The sequence below is a fragment of the Aspergillus undulatus genome, assembly GCF_047715775.1.
Source record: "Aspergillus undulatus strain CBS 261.88 unplaced genomic scaffold BDV17scaffold_32, whole genome shotgun sequence".
Classification (NCBI taxonomy): Eukaryota; Fungi; Ascomycota; class Eurotiomycetes; order Eurotiales; family Aspergillaceae; genus Aspergillus; species Aspergillus undulatus.
In genome coordinates this window covers 74,277-100,322 of record NW_027396636.1, presented here as the reverse complement: position 1 = coordinate 100,322, position 26,046 = coordinate 74,277, and the positions used below count along the sequence as shown (strand labels likewise).

The 26,046-nt window shown below is 51.5% G+C and overlaps 12 protein-coding genes across 12 annotated transcripts; 7 read left to right on the top strand and 5 right to left on the bottom strand.

Moving 5' to 3' along the window:
* Nucleotides 1-218: 218 nt before the first annotated feature.
* On the bottom strand, nt 219-1,115 carry BDV17DRAFT_120734 (uncharacterized protein). Its single transcript, XM_073754007.1, has one exon. The coding sequence runs from the start codon at nt 1,001-1,003 to the stop codon at nt 539-541; it is 465 nt and encodes a 154-aa protein (XP_073614451.1). The 5' UTR covers nt 1,004-1,115; the 3' UTR covers nt 219-538.
* A 959-nt stretch (nt 1,116-2,074) lies between these two features.
* BDV17DRAFT_266088 (uncharacterized protein) lies at nt 2,075-3,688 on the top strand. The gene has a single exon (XM_073758229.1). It carries the CDS (start codon nt 2,645-2,647, stop codon nt 3,014-3,016), a length of 372 nt encoding a protein of 123 aa, XP_073614448.1. The 5' UTR covers nt 2,075-2,644; the 3' UTR covers nt 3,017-3,688.
* BDV17DRAFT_292355 (uncharacterized protein) lies at nt 2,126-2,520 on the top strand (the record flags this gene model as incomplete). The annotated part of the gene is made up of 2 exons (XM_073762345.1): nt 2,126-2,212; nt 2,281-2,520. The coding sequence occupies 2 exons, from the start codon at nt 2,126-2,128 to the stop codon at nt 2,518-2,520; spliced, it is 327 nt and encodes a 108-aa protein (XP_073614450.1).
* Nucleotides 2,839-3,515, top strand: BDV17DRAFT_120712 (uncharacterized protein). The gene is made up of 2 exons (XM_073754006.1): nt 2,839-3,039; nt 3,125-3,515. The coding sequence occupies exons 1-2, from the start codon at nt 3,021-3,023 to the stop codon at nt 3,451-3,453; spliced, it is 348 nt and encodes a 115-aa protein (XP_073614449.1). The 5' UTR covers nt 2,839-3,020; the 3' UTR covers nt 3,454-3,515.
* A 1,393-nt stretch (nt 3,689-5,081) lies between the features above and the next one.
* Nucleotides 5,082-5,411, bottom strand: BDV17DRAFT_292353 (uncharacterized protein; the record flags this gene model as incomplete). The annotated part of the gene is made up of 1 exon (XM_073762344.1): nt 5,082-5,411. The coding sequence occupies one exon, from the start codon at nt 5,409-5,411 to the stop codon at nt 5,082-5,084; it is 330 nt and encodes a 109-aa protein (XP_073614447.1).
* Nucleotides 5,412-7,490: 2,079 nt separating this feature from the next.
* Nucleotides 7,491-9,091, top strand: BDV17DRAFT_120681 (mannitol-1-phosphate 5-dehydrogenase). The gene has a single exon (XM_073754005.1). It carries the CDS (start codon nt 7,615-7,617, stop codon nt 8,779-8,781), a length of 1,167 nt encoding a protein of 388 aa, XP_073614446.1. The 5' UTR covers nt 7,491-7,614; the 3' UTR covers nt 8,782-9,091.
* Nucleotides 9,092-9,129: 38 nt separating this feature from the next.
* Nucleotides 9,130-10,050, bottom strand: BDV17DRAFT_292351 (enoyl-CoA hydratase/isomerase family protein; the record flags this gene model as incomplete). The annotated part of the gene is made up of 2 exons (XM_073762343.1): nt 9,130-9,725; nt 9,816-10,050. 2 exons carry the CDS (start codon nt 10,048-10,050, stop codon nt 9,130-9,132), a joined length of 831 nt encoding a protein of 276 aa, XP_073614445.1.
* Nucleotides 10,051-10,324: 274 nt separating this feature from the next.
* On the bottom strand, nt 10,325-12,666 carry adaB (chromatin-binding transcription regulator ADA2). The gene is made up of 3 exons (XM_073758228.1): nt 12,147-12,666; nt 10,664-12,058; nt 10,325-10,609 (listed from the first exon to the last, which is right to left on the bottom strand). Exons 1-3 carry the CDS (start codon nt 12,237-12,239, stop codon nt 10,541-10,543), a joined length of 1,557 nt encoding a protein of 518 aa, XP_073614444.1. The 5' UTR covers nt 12,240-12,666; the 3' UTR covers nt 10,325-10,540.
* Nucleotides 12,667-13,150: 484 nt separating this feature from the next.
* BDV17DRAFT_120590 (serine/threonine-protein kinase) lies at nt 13,151-15,722 on the top strand. The gene is made up of 6 exons (XM_073754004.1): nt 13,151-13,361; nt 13,450-13,593; nt 13,646-14,405; nt 14,466-14,881; nt 14,933-15,297; nt 15,361-15,722. The coding sequence occupies exons 1-6, from the start codon at nt 13,340-13,342 to the stop codon at nt 15,556-15,558; spliced, it is 1,905 nt and encodes a 634-aa protein (XP_073614443.1). The 5' UTR covers nt 13,151-13,339; the 3' UTR covers nt 15,559-15,722.
* Nucleotides 15,723-16,697: 975 nt separating this feature from the next.
* Nucleotides 16,698-18,289, top strand: BDV17DRAFT_266077 (nucleoside phosphorylase domain-containing protein). Its single transcript, XM_073758227.1, has one exon. The coding sequence runs from the start codon at nt 16,850-16,852 to the stop codon at nt 17,663-17,665; it is 816 nt and encodes a 271-aa protein (XP_073614442.1). The 5' UTR covers nt 16,698-16,849; the 3' UTR covers nt 17,666-18,289.
* Nucleotides 18,290-20,765: 2,476 nt separating this feature from the next.
* BDV17DRAFT_266074 (uncharacterized protein) lies at nt 20,766-22,084 on the top strand. Its single transcript, XM_073758226.1, has one exon. It carries the CDS (start codon nt 20,791-20,793, stop codon nt 21,430-21,432), a length of 642 nt encoding a protein of 213 aa, XP_073614441.1. The 5' UTR covers nt 20,766-20,790; the 3' UTR covers nt 21,433-22,084.
* Nucleotides 22,085-22,587: 503 nt separating this feature from the next.
* On the bottom strand, nt 22,588-26,043 carry BDV17DRAFT_266069 (coatomer subunit beta'). The gene is made up of 6 exons (XM_073758225.1): nt 25,705-26,043; nt 25,528-25,590; nt 25,453-25,474; nt 25,363-25,394; nt 24,034-25,302; nt 22,588-23,973 (listed from the first exon to the last, which is right to left on the bottom strand). Exons 1-6 carry the CDS (start codon nt 25,720-25,722, stop codon nt 22,828-22,830), a joined length of 2,550 nt encoding a protein of 849 aa, XP_073614440.1. The 5' UTR covers nt 25,723-26,043; the 3' UTR covers nt 22,588-22,827.
* Between the last annotated feature and the right edge of the window lie 3 nt (nt 26,044-26,046).

The window sequence follows — 26,046 nt, the reverse complement described above, 5'->3', positions numbered from 1 at the left end:
CCCATCCTGGGAAGCCGATGCTACAGTGCTATGTCGGCACGCATTTCTCGCTTCCGTGTACCAGTCCTCCACGGATTGAGGTCATACCATGGTAGCTGTTCAGGTGAGTACCCCCATACACAGTTCCATTACCAAGCAGCTCCCCCCCAAAAACCTAATCGCATCCCCATGTGGGGTATGGAGGCGGAAGGAAAGCGGAGGATAAGACGAATGAGAACGAACGCTATCTCGCGGGTTGGGGAAGCCTGTGGTTAGGACTACCAAGCTGAGCAGTTCGCTGGCAAAAGTTTAGCCGACGTTCAGCCAGGATGGAGTTCTTTGACTCCTCGGTGACATTGATCGGCGAGAATGTGGCCTGACTGGGCCAAGGCATGGTTGAAGTTGGCACGAGGCGACCCCAGTATACTCGGTAATGTGGGGTGTGGAGTGCATTAGTGAGGGTTCCCCTCGGCAATACCCCGACATTGCCCTTCCGAGCCCGGATTGTCGCGACAGGGATGCTGCGCTTAGGCGTAATCAGCACATTTGTTGCCTATTATTAATGTGCTAGAAATGGAGGACAGTGGCCGTCCTTTAGAGGGACTCTATCGAGAATCACTCGCATACTTGGTGTGCTCTGGAATGGAGGGCTCTGGCCGGATATGGGAATAACCGTTTTGGCGGGGAAGAGTCCACACAGGCCGTTTAGCCGCCCAATGGTAGGAGCCGAGCAGCCGCAACCAGTCGCTAACTCTGCATGCAGAAACAACGATTGTTGAATTCGTCGACCAATATCAGCTCCTGGCCTGCTGCTGCTATGGATCCCAAATCCCATCAGCCTCCGCTGTGTCATTACGAGATACGCTCGGAGTGTGACTATGGTCGACTGCGGTACTTCATCCGATGTCTCAATGGTATGGCATACTTTGCTTGATCCTGCAGGATTAAAGCTCATCCTCCCGGTGGAAGACATGGCTTGTCCCGTCCCAAGCCCGTGCACGGTGAAGGTATGACTGGTCTGCATGGCGGCTGGCGTATACTATCACTCTAGCCCGTAAGCACCTTGCAGCTTCAGCATTTTCTTCCGCACAATTCCAGCGCTAGACGCACTTGTGGCTTGACCCCGTCTCTACCAGGCAACGGCCATAAAAGTGGTCAGTCTTTGTTTCGCGGTTTGGTAGAGTGGTGTCACGGCGCCCTGTGCGTCGGTGGCTGCCAGTTGCCAAGGCATTATTTGGAGAATGGCCTATGCTATACTTCTGCTTGGCGCAGAAAGCAATGATTACCACCACCTTCCGAAGTACTGCCGAGTACTGGACGGCCGTGTCCCGCGCCGATGCGGTTGTCATCTTAAAGACCTGGGATCCAAAGGCAGCCTGGTGGGTTTGTGGGCAGTGGGCACCGATGACTCGGTGGCATCGGAGAGGTGCCGATAGTAGATACCGAGTACGGGACTGGGTGAGTATTCCACAACGTAACAGAGATGGAATTGCAGAGTGTCGGCCCGGAGCGCCGAGTATGGTGACAGCGAGACAGGTAGTTGGAAATGCGGGATGTTTGTTGTCAATAAAGGAGACTTGCTGCGCTTGTATCAGTCCCTCCTCAGGTTCTTGCATCAGATATCCACGCTAACGCACAAGGTACAGTGTAGTGTAATAGTAACTTTCCTCTGTATCAGAGATTCTGAGGATGAAGAAAGTGTCGCTGGTGATTCTGTTGGCTTCGGGGAAGGAAGCTACTCAGTAAGACAACAGCACAGCGGTGGAAAGAGCCTGGAGAGCCACCGCGGCATCCCGAGCAGGATGACATCATGCTTGAGAGGTTGGCTTGAACAGAACCGTCCCTACGAATACGATCCTACTACTATTTCGGCAACGAACCTTTACCTGTACAGTTCCCTGCGGAATACTAGCAAGGCCGAGGAAATTGTATGTGCTGATCGATGATCGGAGACAAGATGCCAAGTGATGGGCACAAAGGAAGAGCGGTCTATCACCCCACGGAGTGGCCACTGACGTTGGGGTTCAAGCCTCCAACGTCTATATTTCTTGATTCGGAGAATTAAACTCCACTTCTCCAGCTCAGTCCCTGTCAGGCTCGCTGAGTCAAGCACTGCTCACCTGAAGGACTGAAGGACTGAATCAAGATGGCGGGGGCGACCCACAACCATACAAACCACCTGCCCCGGCTTGATTTCGTCCAGCGCCTGCTCCACACCCATTTTCTTCTCCAGGTAAACATGCAGTGTTCAGGTCTATCTACGCACTCAGCCAAATCCGAGCGTTGACCGAATGTCACTAGGAAAATACCGCAATCGCAATCACCCCGACCCCGTACGACCCCGAGTGCCCGTTCAAATACAACAACTTTTGTGTACCGCGTCTCGCGCCACTTACCCCGGACCACTCGGCAACCGCAAATGAATCGCGCAATCTCCGGCCTGGCTGCGTTGCCATCCCACCCGGCACGCAGGATTTCATAATCCGTCTGGCGAACCCCGATGCGGAGGGAATGAACCCCGCCACCCGTGTGGAAAAATGAAGCCGCTATCATCTCCATCGCGTCGAAAGCTCTCGCTAGCTTCAACCCCCGCGTCGTGCCGTCTGTATATGCCTGGGTGAGTGCTGCGGGCAGCTCGTCACGGAGATGGATCCTGCAGGAGTTGATGTCGGGCATACCGTTATTTGATGCATTCGGCGATATGGACCTTAAAGAGAAGGAAGACGTGTTTGCGCAAATGGCGGGATTCCTGAAAGCGTTGCAAGCATACCAGCTCCCCCAGAACCTTACAATTGGAGGCGTGGCGTTTGACGGGAATGGGGATTATGTGAGCACTGCTATGACTAGCGTCGGGGCTGGGCCGTGGCCGTCTTATGAATCCTCTTTCAAAGGCCGACTAGATGCGGCGCTGAGCAAAGCAGACGCAAACCCATACGTCCAGGGATGGCGTGCAAACGGCATCCGAGAGCGTCTCGATGCCCTCGTCGAGCGTGGCTTTACAGCTCAGTTTGGGTCCTTGAGCTCAAAAAGAAGATAGGGCTATGGTACATGCTGACTTCAGTGAGTCTTTCAGTTCGTCAAGCCCCGACTTGGTCAGATTCTCTGCACATTACATGATAAAGATAACCCATTGACCAGGTCTCAGTAACCTCCTCTACGACACCAGCACAGCGCATAACAGCACTGTTGGACTACAACTTCGCATGCATCCTCCACCCGTCCTACGAGTTCCTCCGATCATTTGACGGCGCCGGCGGTCAATTCCGTGGCTGGTCTGGTGACGAGAACAATGATCAGATCGCACTAATGAAAGCGAAGCTCCACGGACTTCCAACGCCTCTCCCAACGTCTACCGAGGGCGGGGTCCAGGGGGATATAGTCAAGGCCTGGGAGGATGCTCTGGAAGAAGCTAATGTGAAGCGCCCTAGGACAATTGAGGGTATTGAGAAAGTTGCGCACGTCGACGCCTCCTGAGAATGATTTTGCCTTGGCGGGTGAGAAATTCGGGTATCCTGAGAATGCAAGATGAGGAGGTTATTGTCAACTATAGGAATAACTGAGAGACATAGCTTTGTAGGATGCTTGAACGCTGGGCTTTCAGGCATGAGTTGATTCAAATGGCAGACATTCAGACATTGGCATTTCTGTTTTTGAGAGCACGCCATACATCAGGCATGGATACCTGAAAGTTTTTATCCGGAGGTCAAAGATATGGGCTGATTTGGAAACGGAAAACGTTCGCTCTTCGAGGTCGTTCATCTTCTAACTCCCTGTTCGGACCTCTGGGCGAGGCAAAATGTCTCACGCGCAGATATATATATATCTCGCGACTCCGCATACTATACATATAGATCGTAGGCAGGTATCATCCGGCCACTGACGCAGTGATCTCAGTTCAGCTGGGGCTCGCCGATCAAGGGATCTTCAGGTCCACTATGTATTGATGATCTATCATCTACCCAAGCCTTCACTGAGGGGGGCGGCGCGGTCCACCGTCCACCTGTACCAGGGCTGCTCGGGGACGTTCCGCAGTCGGCAGTTCAGCGTCGCTTAAGACTGGGGAGAGTGAACGTATGTAAATCACTCTATACCAAGGTAGTATTTACAAGTTGGCTAGAGTATGAAGCGATAGACAGCCTTAAAGAAGGTTCATGCGGAGTTGATAGAGAGATACCCAACTAGTTTAATGCCTGCTTACCGCCGCGGAGCACGAGGGATTAACGACGCAGGTATTGGTACATTTTGCTTTAGCTCACTCTTTTCCCATCAATCCCTGTACTTGCCCTTTTACGCTTGAGAGGTTTTCACTTGCGACGTCAAGGACTGCGATATCCTAACCGTCTGTGGACATGGCGCATGCAATCGATGCATTTGCTCATTCTCTGCGGAGCATCCTTGCCCACCGGCTCATAAGTACAACGGCTCGGTACATACCTTGATACAAGCTTAATAGTGTTACTTACCCCTACCTACCTAAATGAAGCTAACAACCACAACCGCCTCACGGTTTCTCCCGGAAGAGCAACGGAGCGCCAATGGAAGCCAATATTTAAGCTTTTCGAGCAAGAATCAACGAGGCGACTTCTTTTCAGCGCGCCTCGAGGGAGTGTATGGCGAGGCCTGGTCCGGCAGGGATCGCGCGGGAAGGGCGTTGCAGATGACGACGACAGGGACAAGGTTTGCTATGGGCTCGTCGATGTTTGGTTGAGTTGCGGTATTATCCGTTTTGGCGGCTTGGTTCAGCACGAAGTAATACAATGCGTTTGTAGAGCAGAATATAACTCCCATTGCGGATGGATAGCTGTTGTTGGACTTCCCTGTGAATGATTACCTGATCTTTGCTTTCCTGAAAGATTTCGGGGCCTTGCCGCAAATTCAGACCGTGATTCTGCGAAAACCGCGGAACTGTTCTATCTCAAGGACGTCGACATAAGGGGCATCACCTGTTGATAAACGAAAACCTGAATATCACCGAATCATCGACTGGCAGTTGGCTCGCATCGTTCCTGCTAATGAGGCTTTCGAGCCATCCTTACTTAGTGACAGCGAAATTGGAAGCCCTATATGATGGTGCCTTATCTCCTTCCGTTCAATAACCCGCGCTAGCTCCGCTCTCGAAAGCCAAAGAAATGGGCGACCTGGCTTATATTATGAGTAGAGATGAGGAACTGAGGGGGTTCGTTTTTGGTCTTAATACCAGCCTCGATCTGTCGGGGATGAGACGCTGCTCCTGACCCGTGGTATTTGGGCCGCTGTTGGAGTTGAGAGAGATACTGGGTGGAAAGCCTGGAGAGCGGACATGCTGCAGCAACATGCTCATGACGAACGATTGAGGCAGACTTTTGCGAGATTTGGAGCAGGCCCGTGATAGCTTTCTCCATATCGTTCAACACCTGAAAACCCTTGTTGCGGCGGAAGCTGCTCGTGGCCATGGTTAGGGTTGACCACCATGAGATGATCAACTTCAGTGATCATAATCTCGACCATAGAGAGAAGGTAGTAGAGTTCTTGGGTAGATCAACCGCAGGGGCCGTGCATTTAGCTCGCATCTTGGTATTTCCAACAAGTCTTTGCTGGTTTTGTGAATGCATGTTCGATTGGATCAACATCATTCTAGTACCCGACGGCACCTAGAAAATTGACGGCCACTATCGCGCATCACGGTAGGTGAAATCCAGGAGCTGAAAGAAGCTGGGAGCCGAAAGGGTGGTAAGGGAAGCAGACTATAGTCAGTCGAAATCACTCATGAAAATACAGCGGCGAGAGCTTGATACCAGAAAGGAAAGAGCGCATTTACTTCCAAGGCGAGACAGAACCTTGGAGGTAGGCAACCAGTCTCAAAATGGTGCGGGTTCCCCATCACCTGCAATTGCCGATTGGACCCGGCTGCCACTGCTCCGACGAGTCTCGATGAGAAACCTCAAAGCCACCTCAGGTTGGAAGGGTAACACTGCCTTCGGGCAGCTAAACCCACGAGCCGCCGATAAAGAGGCATTTAGCTGAGTCTGATTTCCGTGCCTCACGATAGTAACTGGACCAGATACGGATGTCAAGCTCGGCCCAATGTGGCTAGGGGTTCCTGGCGGGTGGATGTCGGACGTGAAGAGCGGCTCTCATTTGTTGGGTTGATCGAGGTTGCTTCAGCGCGTACTCTGAGTAGACGTACGGAGCATAGTCAGCCGTGATAAAGGCACTAAGAGTCAAAGCCGGCCTCATCGAAGCCTGAAAAGGCCACGATGGGTGAGTGAGGCTATCGCCGGCGCGGGAGGTTTCGGGGAGATTGTCCGTCTGTCTCATGGTGCGATTGGCCGACGGCAGCCGGCTGCGGCACGGGCATGGAACATGATGATGGGAATCCTAGCCGTTGGGCTTCGTTACTCTGGCAATGGCGGAAAAAGCGTCGAAAAGATAGCCAAAAGAATGGTCGAGACTAGTCTGAAACAAAACGAATCTATACAAAAGAAATGCAAAGAAAGGGGGAGAAGTAGATAGAAATGAAGCCCAAACATCGCGATGGAGTGCAGTCTGAATGGTTTCGGACGGGCCCGTGTACTGTGGCCTGAAGAGACAGAAGATTGTTTCGCCATTGGCCGAGTTTCTAGAATGGAGTCTGTAAAGGGCCCACAGAAGACCCCGGAATGCATGTCAAAGAGCGTGCGCACTTGGGTGGTTTGGCGCAGTCAGGAGGGGTACTGCAAGGCCAAAGCGGGTTTCTTTGGCATTGCGCCTTTTCATGGTAGCATAACCACGAAGAACATAGACGGGTACACTCAGAGTAAGTATTACACGGAAGAATGTTGGCAAGAAGTCGGGATATGGCTGTGATATCAGTTCCAACCTGAGGCACCAATTATGTCACACGTGGAACCGGATGGGCGGCCGCGATGACGTGGGAGTCTCGACCACAGCCAAACATGACTTCAACCATCATTCTTCTGCTCAGCTCAAGCCTGTGATTTTGGCTATCTCTATCCAAAACAGGGTATCGAGTAGCAAACGGTGGGTCTGCTCATCATCAGGAGGTAGCCAGGAACGAACGTAAAGCATGTCCTGAGTAGTCTCGTCTTCCGGTTAGACGGGTGCAATTTCCGTCAGGCGCCGGAATCGAATGTTGTACAGCCGGCTGGCGTGACCATACAATTATCAGTTGCGTTGAGAATGAGAGCTATTCGTAGCTCAATATTATGTAGCTTTCCTAATTGTACTTAGGCAAGGAGACAATCCTGGTTTCTCTAGACCCCAGATTTACTATAGCCGGAACTAATCAGGCAGCGCGCATTGATGCAATACATCGTTAGATCCCCACTCGGAGCCACAGGCATGGCTGCATTTGCAACGGACTCAGCCTGCAGCTTCCAATCTGTTCCATCATTGGCCTCATTTCTCTTTCGACTCACCGGTCCACTCGAACGTTTCTGTATGCTTCCGTCGTGCCTTCCCTGTTTGGCCGTCTCCCTGCTCAGGCCTGCTATATAATCCCTCCCTCGCCCCGACCTCTCTGCCTATTCATAACACAACACAACCATTCAACTCTCACATCATCCAACCATCTTCTTTCTATAACACCTTCACATAACTCTCCACCTTCCTCAGACACTACTACTTCATAAAACCTCTCGATACGAACACTTCATCATGAGTGACCTCAAAGCGATTCACTTCGGTGGTGGTAATATCGGCCGTGGCTTCGTCGGAGAATTCCTTCACGAAGCCGGCTATGAAGTCGTCTTTGTCGATGTCGTCGACGACCTCATTGCCTCTATCCAGAAGACCCCTACATACGATATCACTGAGATCAGCGAAGATGGCGAGAAGACGAAGACCATCAAGAACTACCGCGCCCTCAACTCCAAGTCCAACGAAGCCGACGTCGTCAAGGAGATTGCTACTGCCGACATTGTGACCTGCGCTGTTGGTCCCAGAATCCTTCAGTTCATTGCTCCTGTTATTGCCAAGGGTCTTGAATCTCGTGAGCAGGAGAGCCCTTTGACTGTCATTGCTTGCGAGAACGCTATCAACGCCACGAGTACTCTCCGTGGCCACATTGAAAACAAGACCTCTCTCGAAAGCCTCGATGGCCGCGCTGTGTTCGCCAATTGCGCCATTGACCGCATTGTCCCCAACCAGCCCCCTAACAACGGCCTTAATGTCCGAATTGAGAAGTACTGGGAGTGGGTCGTTGAGCAGACACCTTTCCAGAAGGCGGGCGTTGAGATTCCCAAGATCGATGCCGTCCACTGGGTAGACAACCTTGACCCCTACATCGAGCGCAAGTTGTTCACCGTCAACACCGGACACGCTACAACCGCTTACTACGGCCGCCTCGCCGGCAAGAAGACCATCGCCGATGCGCTCAAGGACTCTCACATTCGCGACACTGTCCACAAGGTCCTCGACGAAACCGCCTCTTTGATCATCAACAAACACGGCATCTCAGAAAAGGAGCAGAAGGAGTATGTTGACAAGATCGTCGGGCGTATCGCCAACCCATACCTCGAGGATGGCGTTGAACGTGTGGGTCGTGCTCCACTTCGCAAGCTTTCCCGCGAGGAACGCTTCATCGGACCTGCCGCCCAGCTTGCTGAGCGTGGTCTGAAGTTCGATGCTCTCCTCGGCGCCATTGAGCAGGCCCTCCGCTTCCAGAACGTCTCTGGCGACGAAGAGAGTGTTGACCTCGCCAAGATCCTCAAGGAGCAATCGGCCGAGGAAGCCACCAAGAACTTGACCGGCCTCGAGACGGACCACCCTCTGTATTCCCACGTGCTCGAACGTGTCAGGACAGTTCAGCAAGAGTCCAAGTAGGGTCAACACCAACCAGTTGTCATTGAGCAACACTACTTCCCTTTCTTATCTCGTTTCGAACAAAGACTTACCTACTATGAAGTGAGCCGGCTCGAGCACGGATATGAAGGTCCCCGGGCGAGTTTCCTCTTCAAATGACGTTGAACATGTCTGACCGCTGGACGGAACTTGAATGTGCATGGGATATGGCGAATCGGCACGGGTTTATGTACTATGAAATTTCGGTTTAGCGTTGTGACTCTTGTATGTAATTGCTTAGGTGCAGAGCACTAAGCTAATGAATGACGACTTACTCGTTACTCTTTTAAGATTGACTTCGTAGTAAAACGTAGTATATTTGCCTGATATCTACAACTTACTCTCCTCCCATACCGGCTTTCTCTTCTCTACGAAAGCCCTCAGACCCTCCTTGATATTTTCCCCAGCATTGAGCTTCTTCTCCCAAGTGTCAACAAACAACATCGTCCCCTCCTCAGCACCAACCCCATCCCACCCCATCTTCACCCCCTCTCGACTAACAATCACCGCATCAGGACTATTCCCCGCAATCAACCCCGCAACCTCAACCGCCCTCTTCACCACCTCCGCGGGCTCCCCACCCACAACCTCATTAACAAACCCCCAATCCCGTGCCTCCCTCGCACTCACCCTCCTCCCGGTCAAAACCATCTCCATAGCCCGCTGCTTGCCAATCGTCCTCACGATCCTAGGTAGTGCTCCCGCCCACGCAACAACGCCCCTCTGAACCTCCGGGAACCCGAAAAATGCCGCCTCAGACGCAATCACGATATCGGTGTTCGTGACCATTTCGCACCCCCCGCCGAGACACAGTCCGTTCACGGCGGCTATTATGGGCTTTTTCCCGGAGCGCCGTGACAACCCGCCGAAGCCGCTTGGTGGCATCGGAGTTCGGGGTTTGGAGGATTGTGTGCTTGAGTTCCATTCTATACAGTATACAAAGACATGATCAGCCTCGTAACATCATAACAACAATCAAGAGAAATAAATAAAAGATAAATAAGGTAAAAACAAACCCTTCAAATCCGCCCCCGCACAAAACGCCCTCCCCTGACCCGTTATCACCCCAACGCGCAGAGACGGCTCATCGTCCATCCATTCCCAGATCTCGTGGAGCTCCACGTGCCCGGTGCTGTTTATGCAGTTTAGGTCTTTGGGGCGTGAGAGTGTCACGAGTAATATATGTTGGGAGGGGAAGGAGAGGGTGCTGTGTTGGGGTTTTGGTGGAGGGTGGTGGAATTGGGGGGGCATGATGGTATTTTTTGATGATGGTGGTATTAAAAGGCGAGTTCCAATTGATTTTAGGAATAGAATGTTGTTTGGGATATGAGTTGGAAAGATTGAAGAGAGATCTGAGGTTGGGAGTTTTCGTAGCTAGATTAGATTAGATGGAGCTGGAGCTGGAGGCAATTGCCGAGGTTGGGTTGGTTGAGTTGGGTTGCGGAGAAACGTCCGCTGCCATAATGTTCGCAGTCGGCACCTCTATTTAGGATTTTTAGGAGAATTTGAAAGATGGGAAAATGAATTAAGCAGGTGGAAATAATTCAACATGACTGAACTTCTATACTCCTAGGTACTTGGTGACTCGTAACAATTCGTGCTGTGTTGTGCTTCAACGCCTACAAACTCCCCACTTCCCAGGTCTCATGACTGCTGTATATACAACAAAGCAAACGGAGAGCAATATCTAAACCAAACAAGCAAAACCCCGATCAACATTATAGCACCATCCTAGCCCGGCCTATCCCTTGTTGATCCACCCGCTGTGCACCATGAAATCGAATATCCGACTTGACTTGTTGCCGTCGATCTGCGAGGTAAGAGGTTAGTTGTGTCCGCGGCTGGATTATCGTTGAAAGCATACCTTGCAGAGAGCTCGCGCATCCTTCTTCTTCAAGCTCCCACCCGCCTTCATAGACTCCTTTAGCATCGTTTCCTTGATCACCAGGTATGGTTTCGGCTGGATATGGAGTACGTCGCAAAGCTCGATTTCTTCCTTTGTGAGCAGATGGAGGTCCGGCGCGCCTTCACTCTCCAGCTTCCAGGGAATCACCCCGTTCAGAGGCTGAATAACAAATTTCGTCTTGGCCGGTTGAGGCGTAGCTGCCCCCTCGCCATTCGCGGCAAAGGCGCGGTCAAAATCGTTCAAGGGGACGCTGGGCTCCAGCGCCTTCGTCGGTGTACCTGCCGCTTTTTGCAACCGCAAGGGGAGCTCCGGGGTGGTTAGTTGGTTGGCGGCGGTAGGCTGCTCGGGTTGTTGGTTTTGTTTAGGCCGCGTGCTGGCGAATCGGTCAAATGAACCTTGAGGCATGAGTCGCTGAGCGCGCTGCTGCTTCTCCTGCTCATATTTTTCGCCGCCTTTTAGATCGCCTATGCCCATTTGGCGCCACTCTTGGAGTTGTGAGATGGCCAGTCGGAGATTGTGCTCATATTCTAAACCTTTGTTGAACTCTTCAAAGTCGGCTTGATTCATCATTCGCCCAAACGGCTTGGCCTTGTTTAATAGGTCCTTCTCCTCCTTTGTGCGCTTCTTATCGAGAGCTTGATTCTTGCGGTACTCGAGGAGATTATGCTCGAAGAGGATCTTCTTGCGCTCTGTTCGAGCCGTGAGGCGCGTGTTGTAAATGTCAACGACTGTCATCTTCAGTTCCATCTCTGCGTCAGTCTCGCCGTTGGGTGTCTCGCCTGCGCCTGGCTCAAAGGTCATGTGCTGTACGGCTTCCTCGGCCTCGTTCATGAACTCCGTTTCGAATTCCAGTCGACCCGGCATGTAACCTTGAACCTCGTGACAAGCAGGTACACTGGCTGTCGGCTTCTGTTTCGGCGTAGTCGGAGGAGCTGCCTTAGCTGCATCTTTCCGCTCTTCAATGCGCCGCTTCTTCCGAGTTTGGAATTCTTCTTTTGATATTGAATCTTGTAAACGCGTATCGTCCGGATCCGCGCGCTCTGGTAGTGGAAAGTGTGGGCTGTCGACATAGGTGCTCAGATAGTGATCGCGAACTTCCTCCTTTGTCCGATAACCTCCGATATGGTCCGCGATATCGGCCCACGAGCCTAACCCGTAGATCTCGGCGCCTTCAAGCAGCAATAGCTCCTCATCGGCGCCCCAGTCTTCCTGGAAAATAGGTACAGAATTTTGTTCTATTACTTGGAAAGGATGCGTAGGCGGGTCATGGTTCTTGGATTTTTCTCCGGCGGCGAAGCAGGGCACGCATAGATCGTATTCAGGGCAGGAGGGGTGCGCGCATGATATGCGAACCTAATGACGGCATAGTGTTAGCATGGCGGGCTAGACCAATTACATACGAAGTAATGTCGCCTGCGCAGTATTTTATAGAGAAACTCACCGTGGAAGTCACATCCACAGAGCAGACATCGCAATGATACTTGGTGCCGGCTTCCGTACCGCGCGTAGCGGTCTTCTTGCGTATTACACCCATCGGTCCCGGGGGCCTTTCATCCTCCGCTGTGCCCTGATCCGTTTCGACGAGATGTGCGCACCCTCCAGCAAGGATAGAGGGCAATTCCGGCGTACTCAAGGGGATATTGGGTGTCGATGACCGCTGGGGTTGTCCAGATAAAGGGATGCTTGATGTCTCCGCAGCTGACTAAGTGGAGATGCAGCAACGGAAGTCAGTCTGTCAGCGATGGCTCGTTGGGCTGGACGGGTCGCCAAAAAGAGAAATCCCTGAGCGAGGAATGGCCGTCTTGGGTTGTAGTATTGGTGTTTGTATGTGGCTGTGAATAACGCTGCGATAGTCTTTGCTAGGATCACCCGCTGAAGTTCATCCGGCCAGTCCCTCAGCGAAGTGCTCAATCTTGGGTGGGCTACAGGCTTGTGGGTGGTGGCTGTGCAGCAGTCTACTGGTCTTGGCAGGTTCCGCACAGCCGCCTGTGGCACTGATGCCTGAGAAAAAAAGGCCTTTTTTGCCTCATCAGTCAGGCATTCAGGCAACATTGCCCCAGCGACCCAATCAGTGGCGTCCGTCACCCGCGTCTTCCCCTCTCTTTGTTCGCTCTCGTTCGGGAAAGCCGTCGATTTCCCCTCTTCAGCCTCCATCAGTTCAAACTCCGTGACTCGATCCGCTACTTGTCCCCATTCCTTCACTACTGCACACTTTCCTGCCTCCTCCTCGTTGGTGATCTAGATATGCTTTTCTAGATTTTTGCGACTTCTCACTTCTTCTCCTGTCCATTTACTCGGACTTGTCTTTCCCTTTCTCTCCCTGTTGGGCCTCAATCACTCGTGCCAGTCCCTGATCGTCCCTGTCGACCTGTCGCTGTGTGTTACTCCGTACTGCTGACTGCTGTGGCTGTGGCGGGCTTGCATCTCAATTCTTCGTTTACGGTCAGGCTCAGCGCCGAAGACGTTGCCTCCTTTTCGTCTCATCTCTCTCTTCTCTCTTCAGAGTCGTCTCCGCTCTCTTCTCGCTTTCCTCTTTACCCCGTGATCTGTGATTGAACATCCCGGGTCTTCGATTCGTTTCTCATCTAGGATCATCCCCTCCTTCCTTGAGACACCAGACCGCCGCTCTTCAACATGTCCTGGAAAATCACCAAAAGTATGTTCAGTTGGTCTCCCATATCTCCCCTAATCTTCCCCCTAATCCGTGGTTCAGGAACTAACCTTACTCTTCTCGCCCAACTCAGAATTAAAGGAAACGCACCTTGCGCCTTTAACCAACACCTTCACACGCTCCTCCTCCACATCCACTATCAAGGGTGAATCCGGAGAGGAAACACCGGTCGCCCCGCAAACACCGAGCATCTCCTCCACTAGCTCCAACGGAATCGGTATGTCCCGAGTCTCTCGCCTCTAATCGGGAATATCTAACGTCTTATAAAGCCGCTTCGGAATCACTCGTCTCCCCTCCTGTGGCCTCGGTTCAACCTGGTATCCTGATAGTCACTCTCCACGAAGGTCAATCCTTTGCTCTCCCTCAGCATTACCAGCAGGTCTTCAATTCGCATATCCAAAATGGCTATGGGATGCGCCCCAGCTCCTCGTCCTCTCACTCCACACACTCGCAGGCAAGTTCATTTGTGAGCAATCGCCCTCAGTCGACAAGTTCGGGCATCAACTCTGCTCCGACAATCCACGGTCGGTACTCGACCAAATACCTTCCGTATGCCCTCTTGGATTTCGATAAGAATCAAGTCTTCGTCGATGCTGTCTCAGGAAATCCGGAAAACCCTCTGTGGGCTGGCGACAACACAGCGTTCAAGTTCGATGTGTCTCGTAAAACTGAGCTGAATGTCCAACTTTACCTCCGCAATCCTGCCGCCCGACAAGGTGCCGGCCGGAACGACGATATATTTTTGGGCGCAGTCAAGGTGCATCCTCGATTCGAAGAGGACACACAGCCTTACATCGAAGACCCTAAGTTGAGCCGAAAGGACAACCAGAAAGCTGCCGAGAAACATCAGCAGAACGAACGCACCCTAGGCCAAGTGGGAGCAGAATGGCACGAACTTCAGTTCGGCGCCGGGAAAATCAAGATCAGCGTGAAATTTGTCGAGAACAAGGCTCGCAGCATGAAGCTGGAGGATTTTGAACTACTCAAGGTTGTGGGTAAGGGCAGTTTTGGGAAAGTCATGCAGGTCATGTAAGTTCTCATCCAGGCTGATCCTTCTCGCCAAGTACGCATGAACTAATACATTTACAGGAAAAAGGACACTGGTCGTATCTACGCTCTCAAGACCATCCGTAAGGCGCACATCATCTCGCGATCGGAAGTCACGCACACTCTGGCCGAAAGATCCGTTCTCGCGCAGATCAACAATCCATTCATCGTCCCCCTCAAATTCTCCTTCCAGTCGCCGGAGAAGCTATACTTTGTTTTGGCGTTCGTCAATGGTGGAGAGCTCTTCCACCACCTTCAGCGGGAACAGCGATTTGACGTCAACCGGGCACGTTTCTATACTGCGGAGTTGCTTTGCGCGCTGGAGTGCTTACACGGCTTCAAGGTCATCTACCGTGACCTCAAACCTGAGAACATCCTTCTCGACTACACTGGACATATTGCGCTTTGCGACTTTGGCTTGTGCAAACTGGATATGAAAGACGAAGACCGAACAAACAGTAAGGCGAACTCCGGCTGAATGCTTTGATTTGGGTACTAACTTGGCGTAGCGTTCTGCGGAACCCCAGAGTATCTTGCTCCCGAACTCCTTCTAGGCCAAGGATATACCAAGACTGTCGACTGGTGGACCTTGGGTGTCCTTCTCTATGAGATGTTGACTGGTCTGCCACCGTTCTACGACGAAAACACGAATGATATGTACCGCAAGATTCTCCAGGAGCCTCTGACCTTCCCGAGCAGCGACATCGTCCCTCCCGCCGCACGGGATCTCCTCTCGCGGCTGCTTGACCGTGACCCCAACCGCCGCCTCGGTGCCAACGGTGCTGCCGAAATCAAGTCTCACCACTTCTTTGCCAACATTGACTGGCGTAAGCTACTCCAGAGGAAGTACGAGCCAAGCTTCCGACCCAACGTGGTACGTACTATCGCTCTCTATTCTAGGCGGAGACTCGGATACTAATCACTAATTGCCTTGCAGACTGATGCTCGCGACACCAAGAACTTTGATGACGAGTTTACCCGGGAAATGCCCAAGGATTCATACGTGGACGGTCCCATGCTGTCTTCGACTCAGCAACAGCAGTTTGAGGGTTGGTCCTACAACCGCCCTGTTGCTGGTCTCGGCGACGCAGGCGGCAGTGTCAAAGATCCGTCCTTTGCCAGCATTCCTGAATAAATTGGTTTTCTACGTCAGTGACGGACTTGCTTAGCCAACCACACAGCGTGACGGGCTCCAAGACAGAAGGATCTCATGTCGCGATCTACCCATGCATTTTACTGTTGCCTATGCATATCCTGCCACTTACGCCAAGCTGTTCGTTTTTCCTTTCTTGTTCGTTACCCCAAATATTCCGGGATTCGATTTTTGTTTCGGATATCTTATCCGGTTGGATTATGTGGCGGTGATTCCAGTTGAGCGAGTTGTGTCTTTTATCTCCATTTTCGCTGTTTATCCTTGCATCAAAGATACATCCAGGCAGGACCCTACGCGTTCATTTCTCCCATGCCTTCTGCACATGCACATCTACTTCCCTGGCGCTTTGCGCTTTGCATCCTTTCCAGTTGGCCTCGGTTTGGTGAAACTGGAGGTGAGGACACGTACAATGTTATACTCGCATATCTGCATACGTTCCCTTGTCCATTCCTATTTCTGCCTTGCCGCCCGCTGAATACTTTCTCCCTCGCCGATCTGCTGGTCTGATCTCTCCAACCCAGCTGTCTTTAAACCACACATTCGCTACAGGAAGCAATCCATGAGGCCCATCTCATCCGTCTAGAAAATTGTCTCCTTTTTCTGAGTTGATTCCACTTTGTTTTCCATGTCGCTCGTGTGGTTTCCTCCTTTTCTCTTCTTCCTTTTCCATCTCCCTTCGTTGTGGCTTTTTGTCGATTTCGATTTCGATCTCAACTTCCCCAGGTGGGCGTTTTCAAGTGCACTACCTAAGGAGGGCTCCAGAGCAATTTGCAATTTGTGGAATGTATGGGTGTTTATTGAAATGGCCGGTTCATAGACCAAATAAACAATGAGTTGTTTATATCATCCTCACGTTGTTTTCTCGTCCGTAGAAGTTCAAGCGGTAGACAATTCGTAGTCAGTGCAGTGAGGAAAACGTAACTGCAGTCTGGGATGTTTGTTATCATCAAGTAATCAAATTCAAAGAACATCTCGCAGACTACGTACATTAGTCAACGCCGCAGCGCCAATCAACGCCAGCCGTCCTTGATACCTTGGTACAGTAGCGCAGCCTGCACCTACCTGCCATTAGGGTCAGGGTCAGCCTCGCCGCGCTACGCGCCCGGGCTATGGGGCTGAATTGAGCACCTTAGATCCCAGGATAAAAAGCAACCAGGAAACAATCCTCAGCGCAGTAGATCTCAGCAGCCATATCTCCACAATCACATCAGAGGTCCTCAGAGTCACTAGCAGCCAAGAAGAATGCATCTCAGTCCCGGCCACGCTCTTCGCCATGCTCTCGCACGATGATTACATCGTGGGGTGGGTATGCGCGCTCCCGCTAGAATTGACAGCGGCGATCGCCATGCTTGACGAAACCCACCCTCAACTATCACGTCCAGAGAGCGACCAGAACGCATATGCTTTGGGCTCGATCGCGGGGCATAATTCTGTCATCGCCTGTCTGCCCAGTGGCGTCTACAGGACGGTGTCGCCTGCCACGGTGCTGTCTCAAATGCTGGCTACGTTCCCGCAGCTGCGGTTTACGTTGATGGTGTGCATTGGAGGTGGTGTTCCGATACCTAGTAGCGGGCATGATATTCGACTGGGTGATGTTGTGGTTAGTAAACCGACAGAGTCATGTGGAGGTGTTGTTCAGTATGATCTTGGGAAGGCGTTGCAGGGGAGTTTCTTTGAGCAGATTGGGAGCTTGAATCACCCGCCTCAGGTTCTGCTGACGCATATGTCGCTACCTCAGGCGACGATGGCTGATTCGAAAGATGAAGATTATCATATTATCCCTTTGGTGCAGACGGCGTTGGACCATCGTCCGCAGTTGATTGATGAATTTAGCTGCCACGGTCCGCAGAATGATGTTTTGTTCAATTCGCTATATCCTCATAATACCGGGACGGAATTCAGCGGTGCATGCTTGGACTGTGATCAAAAACAAGTTGTGCAGCGCAAACCACGGACATCCATGGAGCCTCGTGTCCACTATGGGACGATTGCGTCGGGAAACCAAGTGATCAAGGACTCGGAGACACGGGACCGTCTAGCGAGAGAACTCAACGTTTTATGCTTTGAGATGGTGAGGCAGCGGGCATGATGAACCAGCTCCGTGCTTGGTAATTCGGGGCATTTGTGACTATTCCGACTCCCACGAGAATAAATTCTGGCAGGGATATGCTGCGCTGACGGCTGCCGCATACCCCAAATTGCTCTTGTTGACGCTGAAACCCAGGATTTTGCAGCATATCAGCAAGTCGAGTAAGTCATGCCATTGACCATCGAGGAAAACATACTCGCTTACAAATTGTAGCCAAGGGCGAGATGACTCCTGAGAAGAAGGCATGTCTAACAACTCTACCCCTATCGGACCCAGAGGAAGATAAGAATGCCCTCAAACGTCGAAGAGGTGAACGCGCACCGGACACATGCAACTGGATCCTCGACACCGAAGAGCTCCAAAGGTGGCTCGGCTTGTTAGACGATACTTCGAAACACCTCGGATTCGTGAAGAGCAACGTGGATATCACTTCAAATCTGTTGTGGTTGCATGGAAATCCTGGGACGGGGAAGTCCACGATGGCCTTCGCTATGACAGAGGAACTACCCAAGAAATCGTACTTTGACGGCACAAAGACCCTGGCGTACTTCTCCTGCGACTCGAGCTCTGCGCATAGACGCACGGCGGTGTCAATCCTGCGTGGTCTCTTGTATCAACTCATCAAGGGGAAGCCAGAACTGGTCGAACCGCTGTTCTCCAAAATCAGGAGAGAAAAGATGCTCTTTTCGGTTCGTTCGACGCTCTATGGTCTATATTGATGAGCAACGGGCAAGACGTAGTCGGCGGCGAGAAATGCTGCATCATTGACGCTATCGACGAGTGCGAGCCGGAGTCGCAGGAAATGCTCCTGGTACAAATGAACCAGACCTTCAAGAAGTCCGACGCAGATAAAGACCTCCGCCTACATATCCTTGTCACCAGTAGGCCGTTCCCCGAAATCGGACGGTATTTGAGCCAGTTCAAGAACCATAGCCTTTCACAGTATAACCAGGTTGCCAAAGATCTGAAGCTATCGATCAGGAAAAAAGATCAGCGAGTTGGAGCATGAACAATCGGTACTCAGAGAAAGTCGCAGCCGAAGTCGCGGAGATTCTTGAAGACAAGGCGGAAGGGACGTTTCTCGAGATTGGAATAGCGTGCACTGAGCTGGCGTTCATCCGGTCTAGGGACGCCGTGAAGACTTTGCAAGAAATGCCCACGGGTTTGCACTCTCTTTACCGGGATCTCTCAGATACGGCATTAACCCATAGCGGCGAGGAGAACCAGATGATCCTACAGATGATGAGCGTCATGGCAATCTCCCAGCAACCGCTCAGTGTCGCCGAATTATCGGTAGCTTGCAACCTCTATCCAAACGAGGATGAGGAAAGCCGCCTAAACTTCACGCATGAGGATATCGAACTGTGCGTCTGATAGTAGTCGTGCAGGATGGCATCGTCCGTCTACTACACAAGCCTGTGAAAGACTTTTCCTGCTCCGCAAGGGAGGCGAGCATCCGCAACTCGTTGACGACTTGAAGGCGCACGCCGCACTAGTCTATCGTTGTCTAGACACCTGGCTGGAACACTTGGAGTCCCTTGCCATTGTCAAGGACCAAAAGCTGTTCCCCGATATTGAGTTCCTTGACTATACCGCCCGATACTGGGGAGTTCACGCCCACCACGCCAAATCAGAATATCGTGTTTTGGACCAACATGAGAGGTTCTTCTGCGCCAAGTCGCCCGAACGAACCATATGGGTCGACAGACTCGAGTTCATTTTGAACTTACCCAGCAATCATATAAGGTTCTCCGCATTGCACGTGGTGGCACTATTTGGTATCAATGCATTGGTGGACTTTGCGTTCGAGGAGATGCGGGATTCTTTCGTTCTTGAAAAGTGGCAGAAGGTCCAACCACGATATAATGATTCCCGTTTCGCAGACGGCGATGTTCCGACACCTCTAAAGGTGGCGGCGCTAAATGGCCAAAAGGAAGTAATGGCCTTGCTATTGGAAAGGAAGACTGACAGGACGGTCATATCGGCCCAGGTTGTCGAAGCAGCAGCGATGAATGAAGACAACGGTGACTAGATGGTGGCACTCCTTATGAACCACAAGGTCAAGATCGATGAGTCCGTTTTCATAGCCGCTGCTGGTAACGCACCCATGGCGGAGTGATAATGTCGCTGCTTTTAGATCGGGGATGGGGTTGATTGATCAAGAACTGCGCAAGGCTGCCACCACAGGCGTGAGAAGCGGCCGTCTCGCAGAACTTTTTATCAGGACACCTCATACTGAAGATCCCACTATCACTGAGGAGGTGATCAAAACTGCGGCTAAGAATCGTGGAAACGGGACGCCCATCATGACCAAAATTCTAAGCAAATTAGGTCATGAGCTGCGACTAGGTGATGAGATTATGGAAGAGATGTGCGCAAACCTCGAGCCAAGCGTCTTCCGGTTTTTCTTGGACCAAAACGAGAATCACGTTCCGTTAACACTTAGCATGTTGCTTGCCGCTACGCGCGATGCTTCTGCAGCTGACGAAATGATGGCCGTTCTCCTTGATCATTGCGACGTCCTTCAAATTCCAGGCCATGATATTCTGGACCAAATGTGCGGCCGTGTAGGCCCTGCAGTTATCAATAAGCTTCTGGACGGGCAGGAGGACGATTTGGCTTTAACAGGGCCAAATGTTATGGCCGTAGTCTGGAATGGTCGGCGGGTGGAAGTTATGGATTTCATGTTGGAGCGATGTCCGGTACTGGATTTGTTTGATGTTGCCATCCCGGTCTGCACAAATTTCGGTCCAGACGTTGTTCGCAAGTTGCTGGATAAAGTTTGTCACGTTGGGATTACGACTCAAATCATCAGAGCAATAGCAGGGAGAAATGATGGGGATCCCAAGGGCATGATGAAGACGATGTTGCTCCACCCTCAAATGAAACTGAAAGATGAAGAGATCTCGTACATTTGCCAGCTGTTCGACGTCGATGTCATTCAGGTCCAGCTGGAACAGCATGAAGGGATTGAAATAACACTAGATTTGCTCACAAGCATCGACGTAAATGAGGGGGAAAGGGAGATAATGATAGCACTGCTCCAGCACGTTGGTGGAAAAGGCTTGGATCTGGCTGTGATTCTCATGATATGCAAAATGTTTGATGCCGACGTTGTTGAGCTCATGTCACAGAAGCAACACGGCCTGGAAACGACCGCGGACCTGATAAACGCAAGCTTTGTCAACAAGGATTATAGCGGGGACGTGATGGGCACATTGATCCGTCAGGCTGGCCCAACGCTGTTTGGGCCAGAGCTGGTTGCTATGATATGCCGCCTGTTCAACGCTGAAGTTGTTGACCAGCTGCCAAAAATCGTTTTCCCTAGCGCGATTGTTCGTGCAGCTGCTCACAACTCTATGTATGGCAAAGAGGTTACGGCACTGCTCTTCCGCAGGCACGGCCGCTGTGTTAATTTAGACCCCGAGGCAATTGCTGCAGTATATGAGGTTTTCGCTGACGACATGGACATGATCGAGCTGCTTCACAGTCGTATCAATGCTCCATCCCAGGTATATATTGAGAATGGCCTAGCGGGATTATTTGAAGGCGAATCTCAAGACATTGCTGCCGCATATATGCATTGTGACACAGAAGGCATCGCCGCGATGCTATATAAGTATGAGGGGGTCATCACAGCCGAAGAGGGCAATATATATGCCGCAAGTAACGAGGTCGATGCGAGAAATGTAATGTTTTTACTTCTTGATAGATTCAAGGGTCAGTATCAGCACAGAGACCATGTTCAAAGCCGCAGCATCCAATGAATACCAGGGTACGGACGTCATGGAAGTCCTCTTAAACTGGGAGAAGGACAGTCTTCTCGTCACCGAGCACATCGTGAGGGTGGCTGCATCAAATTATCGGAACGGCGGAAATCTAATCGAACTGCTCGTGTGTCGATGCCCGTGGATTGTCCTCACTGACGAGGTGCTGAAGGTGGCTTTGGCGAACTACCAAAGTGGGAAGGAAGTCATCGGCCATCTAGAAGAGCACAGCGCAGGTATCACAATTCATATAAACCCAGATCTGGTCAATATAGCGTCGGCGGCGAATGCAAACGACAAGCTTGAATCCCTCCTCAATTCCTAACGGATCCGATTGAAAATACAACAAATGCAGTAGCCACCTGCCAACTGTTCGATTTCGGCCTTGTGTGCTTGCTACTCTTCAAGTGCCGTAAGAAGGTGACGATCACCAATGATGTCGTTGCAGCTGCTGCAACGAATTGTGCGCACGGCGAAAAGGTTTCGGGTCTGCTTCTCCAGCGGCAAAAGGCATCACCGGGAATGATTGGGAAGAGAAGACCATGTCTCTCCTCCTTCAACATTATTATGGAAAAGACAGTATCTCGGAGGACATCGTATGTGCAGCCGCAGGGAATGAATGGAGAACGTGTGCCGTACAGTGCCTGCTGCTGGATCGATTTGTCTCGAATATCCCAATAACAGAAAGAATACTGCTCGCCGCGGCTGACCGTTAAGGATCCGGGACCTTTGCGGTTTTGCTGCGTCGGCTGGACCAGCTTCCCATTACAGACGCGGTCTTCCAGTTAGCATCGACCAAGCAGGGTCTTAGCAAACGAGAGTTGGGCCTGTTGCGACTTAAACACGCAGCGTGGCGTTGCGTATCATAGAGAAGCAGCACCATCAGGCGAGGTCCCTTCGCATGTTGAAATGATAGACTTGAAGTTCAAAAAAAAAAAAAAAAAAAAAGACTAGAAGGCGAGCAGAGCTTCCAATGATGGAGGAAGCCCTGCCAGCCCAGGCTGTTACTAAGCACATACTTCATCCTCAACCTTGGTTGGACCTCGCCACTGACGATTGAAGATACCAAGGCAGCAGCAGAAGGCCCCAGAAGCTGAGACACCTTTGGAAATTCGATATGCAATGGAGCGGGAGATGAGGTGAGCGTAGCGTTATTGAAGACATAATGAATTCAAATTGAGAGAAAAAGATATAAGGGCAAAAGAAGCTAAGACAACCAGATACCAGATACAAGAAATATGCACTCCCGAAGCGGATTTTATAACAGTGTATTAACATTTCAAGATACCACGTTGCGAATTCCTCGTCTTCCTGAAACTCTCTTCATTTCCGCCTAGGCATCACATAGCCGTGTAGAGAATCATGCCCACATTAGATCTCACCGTGATAGGGTATTCATGCCTCCGCCTCTACCTCCTGTGCACCGTTCGTCTCGGGCTCGGCATCCTCGACATCAATCAAGGAACCCGATGACACAGGATCAGCCACAACACCTTCCTTCTCTAGGCGAAGATACTCATCCCACTCCGGGAACAAGTCGTCATCCGCGGGAACGTCCGGTGCGCCAGGCGGAACGCCGATGAGTCGGGAAATCTTTGACTTGCCATTTTGTTCTAAAGACTCCTTCCACTTGATCACAAGCTCAGCTGCCCGAGACGGCTTGTAGGTCTGAGCAAATAGGACGGATTCGGCAAGGCGGTTGGTGCGGACGAGGAGGTCGATACAGCCATCAACATCTCCGAGAGACCAGAGAGTCGAGAATGCGACATTGTGGAGGCCCGAGTCCGAGGCTTGCTTGGCAAGGGTTTGTAAACCCTCCTTGTTGCCGCTGGCAGTGTGCAGGAGGAGAAGGGAGCCAACATCCTTGGCATTGACGAAGCATTCCTGAGCCAGAGACAAGTTCCATGCCGACATGGCAGCATCACCAACGATCTTCCACTTGTGTTCAGCGTTTGCTTGACGGGCAATTTCAAGAGCGATTTCGAGGTTGTTGAGAGCAAGGGCAAGCTCGAAGCGGTGTTCCTGGTCAGTTGCGACATCCAGGGCCATTTCCTTATACCCTTGGCCTTCAAGGAATCGCGCCACTTTGTTCATCTGGTCCTGAGGAATATCCTGGAGCAGCTCAGCCGCGAGGTCCATGTCTCCACGTAATACCACGGTCTGGTATTCAACCATGCTGAGAGACAGGGCAAACGAGACAGCGTTGACATCCTTATCCGCAACGTAAACGCGGCCATCGCGAGGCAGATATCCGAGAACATACATCGGCTGATCAAAGTGTGAGACCGTGTATGTTTGATCACCGACGAGGTAGTTCAGGCGGTTCGTCGAATTTGTGTAAATGAAGCAGTCCCCAACCCATTGACCTGTCCTGACGGTCTCATTGACATCTGTGACAACTTCGAATGCAGACTCAACACCGTCCTCGTCCGCTTCTCCCTCATTCAATCCATTGACATAATTCTCCCGAGAGAATCGCAAAACGTAGAATGTGTCATCACAAGCAAGAGTGACCAGCTCTCCTGACTCAGACCAGTAGACCTATTTGGAGTGGTTAGTGTGTCGGACGGAATTAGGGGTAACCGGAATCGACCTCCTTACATTTCTGGGCTCAACCTCAATACGTCGAACAAGGTTGCCAGTCTCCCAATCAAACATACCAATTCCGCCCTGGCCTCGGACACCAAGCAAAACACCGCCTGTCAGGCCCTCAGCCTGGAAGCCCACATCAAGACCACCGCTCACTTCCTTAAAATTCTTGAAGATCTTGACGCTAGTAGGTGACTCGCGGATGGCGTAGTCGTTGCTGTTGTCCTTTGATCCCCAAGCAAAATCAAGGGCTTGCCCGAACGCCTTGTTTCTCCAGGCAAGAGCGGTATAGATTATGTATTCGCCATCCCCACAAACGGAGACAAAGCGCCCATTTGGTGAATGCGAAAGAGTCTGAGGGTATACTTCACATGATCCCAAGTCCTTAGTAGGAAGGGAGATCGGTGCTCCGTCCTTGACGCTGGCGTCGCCACCTTTGATGACCGTTGAAACGACCTCATTGTGTCGTGCCCAGACGATCTTTCCTGACCCGTCCATCGAAACAGCTGGTTCTTCTCTGCCCATCTTCACTACCACGGCACCATCGTCGAAACCCAGTGCAACACCCTGCTTGCCACGCTGGTACGAAACACACCAGGCTCTTTCAAGACCATAACTTAAAGATTGTTCTAATCTGTATGTATTGGCGTGCCATATCTTGATGGTTCCATCTTCGGATCCAGAAATGATAACTGGCAATTCCGGGTGGTAGCAGGCGAAAGAAACGTTGCTTGTGTGCCCTTCCAGGGTCGCAATAAGTGCCTTCGTGGTGTAATCCCAGACTTTGACGGTCTTGTCATCGGAGGTGGTGAGAAGATATGGCTTGTCGGCCTGAGGGTAGTAGTCGACGTGGTTGACACCTTTCGTTTCGTGGGCTTCCAATGTGAAATTGGCGTGCGGTGAACCCAGACTCCAAATCTTAACAGTCCGATCCAGACAGGCTGAAGCAAATGTGTTCGTGTCCTTGGGGTTGATGGAAAGCCCCATCACGTAATGGCTGTGGCCCTCGTAGACCTGGACACATTTCCAACCCTTCTCCCAGTCCCATAGCTTGATTGTCATGTCATCGGAGGCGGTAAGCACGAATGGCTGTGTCGGGTGGACTGCGATGGAGCGGATGTAATCTGGGTGTGCTTCAAAGGAGGCAATCTTCTCGGAGGTGTTGTAGTTGTAGATACGGAGCTGGAAGTCATCGGAACCACAGACAATCCAATTCTTGCGGGCAATGAATCGCCCAGCTCGGACAGGCACATCGGTGAGTTCGAAGGTTTTGATGATGGACTAGAGAGATAATTGCGTCAGTCAAGCGTCAAAAAATAGGTCTATCAAGAAACGACTTACTTGAGTTTCATAAGACCAAATGTATACATGACCTGAGCAGTGCGATTAGCATATACAACCAATCCGGTCAACTACAAATCATCCACGAACCGCTGTATAATGTTGTGAGAATCTGAAACACAATTAGCATCTTGCTAAGTCTCTTGATATCCGATAGGCACATACCCATGGCTCTGTCGGGTGGAAGTCAATGCCCTTCACTCGCTCCGAGCGGGCGAAGAGTTGTCTCTGAAGTTGGTAGTCCTTTGGTTAGCAAAAGTCTCCAATTGCAAGACGCGCAACAGCTTGGATAGCCAGTTACACCATACATGCAAGAGAAAGATCTCAGACAACGTATCGTACCTTGATATCCAACCTCATGCTGTGTGGGGGAAGTGAGAATCGCGACTATGTGCGGCGTCGGAGGTGATCAATCAGGGAGGGGAACCAGGCCACGAGCCGCGCAGACAGCCCAGCCCGGAATTGCAGAAAACTTCGGATGAGAATCTAGTTCGACAACAAGGTCTAAACGCACAAAAGAAAAAAGCCGACAAGAGTGGCTTTATAGAATGTGAGGGAGAGACCAGCGATGTGTCCACAAGGAGACGGCAATAATCCCGCCAGGTCGCCCATCCGCCGTGGACTAGCGATGCTCGTCTCACCGCCTACGGTTCCATATCTACCTACAGTGCATGGATGGCTCGG